This window comes from Cololabis saira, chromosome 15, assembly GCF_033807715.1.
Source record: "Cololabis saira isolate AMF1-May2022 chromosome 15, fColSai1.1, whole genome shotgun sequence".
In the NCBI taxonomy this organism is placed as follows: Eukaryota; Metazoa; Chordata; class Actinopteri; order Beloniformes; family Belonidae; genus Cololabis; species Cololabis saira.
The window spans coordinates 14,870,277-14,882,512 of record NC_084601.1 but is presented as its reverse complement, the minus strand read 5'-3'; the positions used below and the strand labels follow the sequence as shown (position 1 = coordinate 14,882,512).

At 41.7% G+C, this 12,236-nt stretch overlaps 1 protein-coding gene across 4 annotated transcripts; it reads left to right on the top strand.

The window, feature by feature from the left end:
• Nucleotides 1–2,800: 2,800 nt before the first annotated feature.
• On the top strand, nucleotides 2,801–10,238 carry gpnmb (glycoprotein (transmembrane) nmb). 4 transcript variants are annotated; one of them, XM_061742725.1, is made up of 12 exons: nucleotides 2,801–3,033; nucleotides 4,747–4,902; nucleotides 4,984–5,124; nucleotides 5,415–5,588; nucleotides 5,687–5,848; nucleotides 5,967–6,290; nucleotides 8,031–8,090; nucleotides 8,223–8,423; nucleotides 8,847–8,952; nucleotides 9,126–9,346; nucleotides 9,431–9,521; nucleotides 9,651–10,238. In XM_061742725.1, exons 1-12 carry the CDS (start codon nucleotides 2,970–2,972, stop codon nucleotides 9,802–9,804), a joined length of 1,854 nt encoding a protein of 617 aa, XP_061598709.1. In that variant the 5' UTR covers nucleotides 2,801–2,969; the 3' UTR covers nucleotides 9,805–10,238. The 4 variants fall into 4 exon arrangements, with proteins under 4 accessions (XP_061598709.1, XP_061598708.1, XP_061598707.1 ...); XM_061742724.1 differs by having other exon boundaries at nucleotides 9,428–9,521; XM_061742723.1 differs by having other exon boundaries at nucleotides 4,984–5,145.
• The last annotated feature ends 1,998 nt before the right edge of the window (nucleotides 10,239–12,236 follow it).

Genomic DNA, 12,236 nt, shown 5'->3' with positions numbered 1-12,236 from the left:
CTTGTTGGTATTTTCTTGTGGAGACATTTTGCGTCACAGTTTTTTTTCGATGTGAGGGGTCACTCTTGAGATGTTTGCAGGACAGCTCCTGGAGCTCTGAAACCAGTTTGGCGTGTCTAAATGGCTGGGTGGGATCAACCATCCTCCCAAAGTGCACTTAAAAGCTCGCTTCCCCTCTGCTCACGATAACAGGGGGGGGAGAAACGCCCTTAATGGAGAGACTCTGAGAATTTAAGGAGACTTCAGAGAGCAGAAGATGAAGGTGTTTCAAAGACAATTGAAATGAAAGAGAGAACAAAAAAGAGAGGCAAGACGCCGTCTCGTGCCTCCTCCTGTGGGAATGTTTTTATAAGCTTCACAATTGAAAAGATTTTCATGTATTTCCAGTGCTGCGCAGTGAACACTCCCATATGTTCCGCCGCGCAGCCAAAACACACAGTGAATTGAAGTTTCCACAGCCAGCACATTTTCTGACTCAAGCATAAGCGGCAAAAGTTCACCAACACACGCGCGTGCGAGCGCGTACAGACAAACAGCATGCAGGTCTGGGCCACATTCTCGAGAAGGTTTCTGCATTCCTCCATCTGACTGCAGGCCAGAGCTGTAAACGAGGAGGCGAGTACGGAGCAGAGCCGGAGAGACGAAGGCGCTTCCTGGCTGCACGCAGCATTTCTGGACCCATTCATATTTTTGTATTTTATGGTGTCTGAAACATTCTGCGTGTCTGCTGAAAGAGAGGACACGCACACACTGCAGATGTGTACTGTTTTTTCAGTCATCTTTTACAACAGTCTGAATAGTTTAATGCAATGGATTTCTGAAATAGAAATCATAACATTTCATGTATTGAAAGCGTTTTCTGGCAGGCTATACTTTTTTTTTTCTCTTTTTTTTTAGATAAAGCTATATGCACTCTTGTCTGTGGTGGACTTGTGACGTCTCTAGGGTGAACCAACATCTCATCTCATATTCAACGATATGTGACACACTCCAGCACCACTATCACTCCCTAACTCAAGCGCAGGCTGATGGACAGATAAAACAAAACAAAACATGCAAAACAAAACATTTTAACAAATAACGGAGCTGGACTATTTTTGAATATTTTTGTGTGTTTGTACAGTAACGTTCAGTAATGCCTGACTGAACGTTGGGAGATAGATTATTGCAGCCAATTAAATCAGGTTGTAGTTTGATTTGAGGGAGGCGGAAATGTAATGAGCTGCTGCGTAGTGGTGCTGCCCTCTAGTGGACAGCAACGACATTGCTGTCCACTGGCATTGGCTTGTGTCGAAGAAAACCAAATCTCCGCGAACAGGATCCATTCTGGGTTTTCATCTGGAGTTTGCGGTCACTCACATCTCGTGGATATATTTGTGCCCCTTGGAGGAAATGGGGCAAAAACAATAACAACAAAAAAACAAATCATTACTTAAACTTTAGGCGTTTTGTGCCATGCACGTATTCATGAACTTATTAGACTACAAAGTCCGTCTCAAAATGTTTTTTTTAAATGCTCATCGATGAAACACAAATGTAACTGAGTCCACAGTCTATTTATAGTTCTTCGGACACTAGAATTCACTTGTAGCCAACCATATCCATCTTATAGCCCATATGGGTAAAAAAAAAGAAACAACAACAAAAGAAAATACTAGAAAAAATGTACCTAATTAACTGGCACGGCTCCAGTTTATGTTATTTTGACGGCCATAAGTGATGTAGCGGGCTATTGTCATAGGTGTGAGGGTGGGTGTGGGGGTGCGCATCCCATAGTTTTAACATGGTCTATTTGACCCAATTCACCAGTCAATCCCCAAATAAAGAAAAAAAATAAAGCATCTACTCCCCCATTTAACATCTGTACTTTATTGCTGTGTTTGTAAATGAGACATCGGGCTTGTTCATCTGGATCTACATAGTAGTTAGAAAGCACATTTTCTCTGCCATCTGAACGGACAGTCAGGATGAGTTTGCATTCCGGAGAGCCCTTTGTCACCGTTTCCAAACTTCCTTGTGACGGCGCAGGACCCGCTCATGCATTAATAATCACATGTATGGTGGCGTTGAAAACGAGCGGACACCGCTGGACGTCACTCTCGCTTCTTCTGCTTTTACTGCGCGCAGCTGTGGCGCAATTCACGCAGCTCGGAGGTCGCGGGACAGCAGCACCACCCAGCACCACCCACCCAGCCAGCCCAGCATCAATCACTCAGTCATGCGTTCACTAGTCACGCGTACAGATTTAAGGTTATCGGACGTTCATGTTGGACTATCAGAAAGACATGTCGGTAGCCTTGAAAAGTTATTGAAATATATATATATATATATATATATATATATATATATACATATATATATAGCCTATATATGACCCCTTCATTGAATATAATTATTCTTTTTATTTTTAAACCTTTTTTTTTGTAAGAAGTTTCAAAAATAAAATACCTTTCGGTTTTTCTGTGTTGTTTTATTATCAATTCGGCAAACATACTAACAACTTATTATTGAATAACCATAATGTGGACAATTAATATAGCTGGTAATCAAATACGTCATCATAGCACCTGGTTCGTAGCGCAAATAGGTGTTCATGCGAATTCGTGTAAAAAAAATAAGAATAATTCATCAGAGCTTTGATAGTTTATTTTTGAGGAAGAAAAAGAGGAAACTGAGCATGCGCTTTTGTCCGCGCGCTCCCAGAAGTTTAATGAGTGATGAGATGCGCCTTGTTAGGAAATATCACATGTTTGCGCCTCAGCGGAGGCACATTAAATTAGAGGACCCAGGACAAGCAGGAGGGAAGAGGCCACTTCACGGGGAGAGGACCACGCGAGCGCTGGCAGAGCTCACACCAACTACTACTACTGATAATTTTTAAAGCCTCTGGGTTTTTCTTTGTATTATTATAACCATTATTATTATTATTATTATTACACTGTTCTCCCCACCGAAAGGCGAATATCGAAATGCTGCGGCAGGTTTTTCTCCTGCTTTGCGCATGCTCTGTTTATCAAGCTGATGGGCGTAAAAGTAAGTGATGCTTTGAACTTAAAACGACTACTCTTATTTAAGTCCAACATAAGAATTTGAGCAAAAGGTTTTATTAAATGACAACTTATATATGAATGTTGATTTTGAAATGGCTCGTGGTTGCAATTTCAAAGCCATCGCAGTAAAAATGTTGCCCGTTTTTATTTATTATGACGAAGTTATTACAAATGAAACGAACTTTCGATTTGCGCTATTTATTACAGAGGTTTTGCAGCAAATTTCCTGTCATAAGGTCCGCAGTCAGAGTCCCATGAACTTAATTAAGGCCTGTACTGAAGCTGACTGTCTATCAAACTTGCATCCTCAGAAACAGAAAATACTCTCCATCTGTATGAAATTGAAATACACCGATTGTACTTTAACATAATATCCAGAAAATGTCGCCATACAGTTACACTGAAGGGAAACAACTTCTACATTTAAAAATCTTTTACAATATAATTAAAAGGAACAAAAAAGGAAACGTTTAATTGGAAGAGTATCCTCCGGAAGTCATGAGATGATTTGTCAGTATTCACAGATTCTCCAGATGTTTGTGTTTTTCACGTAAATAAATCGATTGAATATGTTGTTTTTTGTCCATATTTGGCAGCTTAAATAAATTGTCACTGAGTCTGAATTCAGACAGAAACTTGAAACGAACAGGTTAGAGTCGTTTACCAGAATCCTAATAATTAACTCAGATAGAGATTAATGTTAGCTATAGAACAAAATAGTCAGCATGAAAGCAGACAGGTAAACTTTATTGCCTGTCCAGAAGTGACCGAAATAGGTCTTTTAACATAGCTCAAGAATATATTTAACTCATAACCCATTTTATATGAATTTAAAGAACAAATAAATTGAATAGAGAAACCACAATCACTAAGAAGTAGGTTGGATGTTTTAAAAAAAACCTGAAGGGTGGTTATTGCTGAGGGAATAAAGGAAGTTTTGTTAATGTTTTTCTGGGCCAGTGAGACTTATAAGTCTGCATGATGACAGTTAGTCCTCTGTGACCAGGGCAGCGTTCTTGATCACAGAGCGGGCGTACAGGTCAGAGACAGAAGTCTGAGGTGAGCTGGTGACTTTAATTTCAATTAGTTTCAACTAGTCCCTTTCTGTTTGAGGATTCAATTCACTTCAGTTCAACTCAGCTTTTTATATTTATGTTGAGCCAAATCATGACAAATGTTACCTCAAGGCACTTCAAAAACATAATTCAACTCATTCCAAATAAGTTCAATTAATATGAAGCCAGTAAACATAATACTAACATTTGCATAGGTAAGGAAGCCAGCAGACCTTTCCTTTTTTTTTTCTTTTATTGTTTATTTTGGTCATCCAAAAGAAATTGTTGCATCGGTGCAACCATCATCATTATACAGCACACATGGGGAAAACAGCAAAAACCATAGAGGAACTAAATTTATGGCTCAAAAGATGTGACCAAAAAAGGTGTAGGCTGAAGCCTAAGCTTGTGATGCCTACCCTATTATCATACAATCAATACACACACACACACACCTCAATACAATGCCATTTTTTCAAATTTTTTTCCCATTTTTATGAGTTTGTTTCTAAGAATTTCTTTTTCCTCAAGATTGGAAAAAGGAAATTATAATTGTATTTGTTAAAAAAAATCCATTGAGTGTTTTAATGAAGGAATTTACTCAAAGCCAGCTTCTTTCCCTCTGTTTTATCTCCCTCTAGCATATGGTGACATGTTCCCTCACAAGCACTCACTGGTAGGGAAGTTTCCATTTCCGATCCCTCCGATTCCTGGCTGGGATCCTGACACCATCCCATGGGATGATTATCTTTATCCACCTCTAAACCCCAAGCCAAGAGAGCTCATGCATCACAGAGGTGAGTGGACTCTTTTTTCAACTTTGAAATATCTACAGGCATGCTTTCGGTCAATAACCTGTAAAAACCGCTTCTCCAAAGGCAAACCCAAGGTCCACCTGACCAGTGACGGTCCAGCTCTCAACGGCTCGTGCATCTCCTTCACTGCCAAACTGGAGTATCCTCCATGCCAGAAGGAGGATGCCAATGGGGACCTTGTCTGGGATGAGCACTGTGAGGACGGTACGGCGCTGGAGGCCTCAGGTGCTGTCAGGAAGTCAGGCCAGGCCATAAATATAACACCACACCTCCACAAAATACCTACAAGTATAACTAGTGAATTATAAATATCCCACTTAAAGCTGCACTACTTGGTTTGAAAGCCACCTGCAGGCTCTGCAACAAGCTCTAAACACAAAACGGCCAGATATAACTTTATAAAACTTCTGAAAATGTAAACATTTGCCTTTTCACACACTGAGCACACAAAGAGCAATATTTTAGGTCTTTAATTTATTTTCCTTTTTCTTCAGCAAATGGACAGGTTCGCTCCGGTTACGTGTACAACTGGACTTCCTGGATGGATGACTACGGCTATGGGAAGTGCCTGGATCCCAAAAAATGCAACGTATTCCCGGATGGGAAGCCGTTTCAGCAGAGCAATGACTGGAGACAGAAGAGTTATGTCTACGTTTGGCACACAATGGGTCAGTAAACGGGTGCACGCTGAAAAACAAAGGGGAAAAAAGAAAAAGTAAGTTTAAATTAGCAATGTTCCCTAATTTGTCTCCCTTGTTCATTACAGGCCAGTACTCTGAGACATGTGACGGCTCTTCTTCCAGCATGACCATCAACACCACCAATATCGCTCTGGGGGCAGAGGTCATTGAGGTACTGGTCTACAGGAAGCGTGAGCGCCGGAAGTACAGCCCCCTCACCACTGATAAAACTGTCTTCATCGTCACAGGTGGAGACAAACCTGCTCCGTTTATTTAATGCCATCTTTCAAAATGTTTGAAACAAACAAACCCAAGCAGAAACTATGATAATTATTAATGCATCCTTCTGCAAACTCATTCCCTCAGATAAGATCCCAGTGGCTGTCAGCATCACCCAGAAAGCTGCGGTCAACGAGTCTGCTAACGTTTTCTTCCGCGGCGAGGACGTGGTCTTCAAGGTGGACCTCCACGACCCCAGCAACTACCTAAAAACCGCATCTGCCATTGATTACATCTGGGACTTCAGAGATGGGAACCAGCTGGTAACGCACCGTGAGGTGACAACGCACAGCTACGGCACCCTGGGTACCATGACGGTGAAGCTGGTGGTGGAGGCAGCATTTCCTGTTGAGTGTCCGCCTGCCTCTGCAACCCCGACTCCAGGACACCCCACAGCTCCTCCCCACACAGGTACTGAACGGAAGCAGCTAGAGAGACACGGGGTGTGTTACTCTGATCAAACAAGCATCGTTGGCGCTTAGATTCATGTACACAAGTCACTTACTGCTCACTTACTAAATACTTTGACCTTATAAACTCCTTCCTTTACTGGACTTATACTTCATTTCCCAATTTGCATCCTTGTTTCTTCTCCTTGAGTCATAGTAATAAAAATGTAATAACATTTATCTTGGAGGAGCATCAAACATGTCTGACAACAACTCATCTAAGAGTTCATCAATTTACAACAAGAGATTAATGCGCCACACCCCTAAAATTGTTTTTAGGGGTGTGGCGCATTAATTAAAAAATTAAAGATGTATTGTTATTAATCACTTCTTTATCCTCCAAATGCATTAGCCCATTAGACACCTGTCGAAACATTTCCAGATATAAATTTCTGCTTCAAAGGACAGAGGAGACTTGAAGGCACAAATGAACAAACGAGATAAATGAGTGAATGAATGAATGAATTATAAACGCTTTTGAGGTTGCAAAGTTTTATTCAGTTGTACCCCAAAGTCGGTTGTGTTAATACTGCCGTCTCAAAAACAACAACCAGAAAGAAGAACATATGCGATTCCCTGAAAATCCAAATAAAGTGAGTTTTTTAGCGTTGGTTCGGATATCTGCTGAATTTTAGTTGTGCTACTTTCATCAGTATCTGCTGAATACCTGCTGTGTCTAAGACCAAAGAGAGGTTCGCTCAGTTTCCAGTCTCGCTGTTACCAAAGGCAAACAATAACAATAATAATAATAAAATAAGTAATAAATACATCCAACAGCAAAATGTTATAAGCAACTTTCATCTGGTCTTTTTGCTAAACACTGAATACTGTGATTTTTAAGAGGTTCTTAAATCAGATTTGTTTCCCCCTCTATAATTGCTGTCACTGGCTGTGTAATTAAGATAAAAACAGATGTTTGAATGTGGTCTGTCAAAGGAAATGAAGGCAAAATAACCAAGAAAAATCACAACACTGACTGTAAGATTGTATTCATTGCTGACGAATACTTTGTGATGTGTTTTGTTTGTAAAAACAAAAAAATGGCGTAGTTGTGTTTCAGATGTTGGTGGTTTTATTGTGCTCGCTGCTCCCACCTTGTGCTCCACAGTGAAAAAAAAAAAACAAGAGACAAAAGAAAAACTCCAGGGCAAAGGCTATTTACATAGTTAGATGGTATGGAGGTGATGACTTCATGACCACGGGGTTATTATGGGCTAGCACCAGTCTTGTGCTGCTGGCTGCTGCTGTGCTGGGTGCTGACATCACTGGTCCAGGAGGCTGCACAGGGCCAGGGTGGGAGGGACACCCTAACATCATGGCGTTCCTGCAGTAAACCCTGCTCTATCCTCTGATGGGCATCCATACAACCTGCCATCCCACTTCTGACACCACTTTGTGGGGAGAGCTTAGCACCAGCTGCCCTAAAAAGCAACCAAAATGTAGTGGTGAACCATGGATGAAGAGTTCCTGGAACTTCTTCTTGAACCCCTCTGCAGAGCTAAGGGTCATAATGAGGTTACAGTGGAGGGTGTGAGGGCAAGGGAGGAGTTGATGGACTTACATTGATGCTCCTCATTGTTGTCCTGAGCAACAATGATGAAAGATGTTGCATATGTCAACAGAAAATGGCAAACTAAAGTGTATTCCTGCACGTGTGTTGGACATTCCTGTAATCTCTGTGCACCTGTGCCGTCTCCTCCAGATGCCCCCACAGCTCCACCTCCTACTCACGCCGTTACAATCAAGATGGAGACGACACCAGGTGAGATTCCCCTGGCTCACTATTTAATTCGTTTTGTGTAAACAGAAGACAATTTTACTTGAGGAGTTTTCAAGCACCTGTGTGAATCGCAGACATTTGAATTGTGTTTGTGTCATTCGGGTACCGTTTCAGTGCCGCCCAGCACCAGCCGGCCCCTTCCCTCCTCCGTCGCTTCCGTGACGACAAGAATGCCCACGACGGAGCCCCTCCCTCCCACTGTGGCCACCGAATCCATCCCCACCCCGTTTCCCTGGCTCCACGCCAGACGTCTCAAAGGCAATGGGTGCTTCCGATACTCCTATGGCACCTTCACAGCCAACATCACCATTGTGGGTAAGTGTGAAGCTGCATATCCTAGCAACAGTGAGATGCATGAGCTCACATTTGATGGACCCTTTTTCCATGGAGTCATTGAGTAGACTGACAATGGTAACAAACATGGTGACCTCAGATGTTTATGAAAGGTCCTTTTATTTTATGTATTTAAATATTTGGATTACTCCATTTGAATCTTAGAGTTTGTATTTTAACATAAGTAGTAAATGTTGTAGTAAAAGTATAAGATTAACCTACGAGATCCAAATAAACACGCAGTTGTCATCCTTGACAACCTCCTTTGATGCACATCATGTGACTGACTCCCCCAGCCACCCTAACAAACTCATCTTTTTTTTAATAATTTGAATTTGTATTCCACAACTTTTGCATTATAGATGGTTATGGGCCTGAAACAGACTAAACGATTATGTTCTGCAGAACCAAAAAACCCGCTGAGCAACCGGCCAAGCAGTCGCATCGTGGATGTGTCAGCCGCTAGAGAGACCAACACTGACATCAACTTCCGGGTGAAATGTCTGGGGAGGTGTGATTTTTTTTTTTTTTTTTATTGTATATGAGATCAATTCGAAGCACAATTCAAATTGTTATTATTATTGTTAATAATCCAGTTTTGAAAACTGTGGTCCATCTTTAATATTTGATCAAACTGATAAATTGTTTGGCCATTTTAATCAAGTCTTCGTCCCTCATCCTCAGCATCCCCACCTCCGCCTGCACCATCGTGTCAGACCCCAGCTGTACTCAGGTACGCAACATCATGTGCGACGACGTGCCGCCATCGTCGGAGTGTGAGGTGCACTTGAGGCGGAGGTTTCTGGAGCCCGGCACCTATTGTGTGAACATCACCCTGGAGAACTCCAGCAGCATGGCACTAGCCAGCACCACCATCACCATCGCCAAGTCCCAGGAACCACCTGGTGAGCTGCTCAATTCACAGTGTCTTTAGATCCTGGTCATGCTCTTGAACTGATCCTTCTCCTCATTGTCTTGGGCCTCATTAGTCTCCAAGTCTCCCAGCTCTGTGGGGGTGGTTCTCTCTTCAGCCGCTGTTCTGGTAGCCGTCTTTGGATTCATCGCATACCTGGTCTACAAGTGAGTAAAAGGGTCGTCCATTAATCAACTTCAGGGAGTGATGCACCCCGGTTATGTTGGGTGCTGCTCTCCTAACTCGGTCCCTGTTACTTTTCTAATCGCACATCTTTCCCTCGCTTTCTTACCCAGGCGTCAAAAAGTTTACCGCCTTATCCGGAGGTCCCGAGTGGACGATGTCTCCACCCGTGCTGGGGCTGCAGGTCACATGGTTCGCCTGAGAGAAGCCCTCTTCCCCACTAATGAGGAGAGCCGCCACCTGCTGACTGAGAGATGCCCGCTGTAGTTCTTTGAGCAACAAACTGATTCCCTTTCTAGGTCTTTTTTTGTGGGGGCGGGAAAGAGTCATGATTTTATTAAGCAAATGAAAGCAACAGCTAAATAATTACATTTACAAAGAGCATAACTATTAGTACTAATACTAATATTTTGTTTGTGTCTGCTCCAAAGGCTAACGCTACAGCAATTTATGATTCAGAAAGTAATCTACTAAAGAGGAAGTTAATTGTGTTGAAATCATGTGAAAAAAAAGCATGTCTGCTTGAAATAAATCTTTGTACATTTTTGCCAAGGAACTCAGCAGTTGTCCCTGCTGTTCCTCGCGCCATGATGAATAAAATGTCTTCAGTGAATCCATTAGAAAGGCATGCATGTTCGTTAGCTGAGTGAATTAAGATTAATCTTTAACTAAGGTCAAAAGAAAAAGAAAAAAAAAAAAAAAAAAAAAAAAAAAATTGTGGAAATTTCTAATAAAAAGGTTGTCGACTAATAGTCCCTGCACTGATTTACAGAACGTTACTTTCCATGTAAATGATTTTAATTTAATGTCAGTTTGTCTTCTTTCCTCCAACTGAGCAGGAGGACCAACTTCTTTTCAGAAGTCTTTTCAAACCACGAGCCTCTGCCAGCAGTATATATTTTGACATCCCTTTGAGAAAAAAAAAAAAAAAAAAAAAAAAATTTGTTGCTCAACGCTTCCAGGTCCTGTATCTATGCATCTCAGCTCCCGATCTCTCCCACCCACGACTGAAAGAGCCAAGATGGGAGGAAAGGAGACAAGAGCGTGCTGAAAAGCAGTCACCAACACAAGGGGTGTGGTCGTAGCGAGGGGAAAGATGAAAAACCAGATTTACAATATATATAAAAAAAAAAGGCCAAGCTTGTTTCACTGTTGCTGGGAGCTCAGATGCTCCATGTGACCACGGTCTTTGGGACAAATGTGCTCATAAAAAGTGATTTGTTTTGTTTTTTTAAAGCATGCTGCCAGTTCACATCAGTCTTGTGCCATCTGAGCGACAAGTGTAAAAACCAGCGGAATATTAAATTTGTTTTTAAAAAGTAAATACATCTCCCTGCTGCAAGGTATAACAGAAATCAACGTGGTTGGACTTCAGTCCAGTCAAGCTGCAACTGGTCCACCCAAGTAAAGGAGCTGCTCTGCCTTGTGGAAAAAGAAAAGAGGCAATGGAGTTGAAGCTTTCATGTTTTTATTTAGAGGCATTTGACAAGTGGAGCTGTGTGTGTGAGGGGTAGGTGGAGGGGCACAAGCATTGGGGGGGGGGTGGGGGTAAGCATGCCGACATTAAATCACTTTTCCATATAATTCAGTCCCTCAAATCTGTCCCGTGTCAAAAAGGATGTTCCACGTTACACAGCCAAGAAACACTAACAGAAGAAAACAGCTATCAAATCAGCATCGCGTAGCATCCAAGAAAGACGAAAAAGGAGAAAAAACTAAAACTGGATTTTATTTGGAAGTCTTACAAATGTGGAAAAAAAAGGGCAGGCCGTTTACTGTATTTTTCTTTTATCAAATGGCAAAATGAAACACATGATTTGACCTTTTATTCAAAAAAAAAAAAAAAAAAAAAACCCAAGCAAGAAGTCAAATGTGTAAACCACACCACCAAAAATAGAAAGCAGAAAGTAACATTTCAATAAAGCCAAAAGGGAATAGCCTATATACCTATATGAACATTGGCAAAATATATTTTGATCACTTTCAATTCTTTTCCTTTACGTTCTAAAGAGTTGATTAAAGTTTTAATTCTTATTCAGAGAAAAATGGGGATGTGTAAAAGTTTGTGTTTGGGGGGTGGCGGAGAGAGATCCTAACAGAAGAATGCCTCCACTTCAAATATTCGTCTAAAGAGGTAGATCAAAACAAAAAGCTGGGGAGGGGAGGGGGGGGGGTCGGCGGGAAGGACACAGGGACTTGAAGACATCTTGGGATAATTTGAAGTTATCACTTGTGCCCCTCAGTTAAGCGTGGTGTTAGGAAGGCGCGCCCAGGTAGAAGTGTTTTTGGGGGGGGGGGGGCTGAGGTATTGGTGCGCGCTGGCGCTCAGTGGGGGCGGGGTGAAGTGCTAGACCACAACCACCCCTACCCCCTCAGCTGAGGTAGACGGCGTTCTACTGTGGAAGCATGGATACACTCAAGCACTTTTACCACAATCAACATATTTACATTCGCCATGGAAACAAATGAAAACTATATATTTAGGTTTTGGATTCCTCTCTTTTTTTCTGACCCTCCAAGTCAATGTTCATTCACCATTTTGTGTGCCATTTCCGGCTCTTTTTCCCTGCATGAAAAGAAAAAAAAAAAGAAAAAAAAAAAAGAAAAAGCTTCTAGTTACATTTGTGGGTTACAGAGAATTTCATTTTTCTAAAAATAAAACGCAAAGAAAAAAAAAAGAAAAAAAAAATTGCATCCAT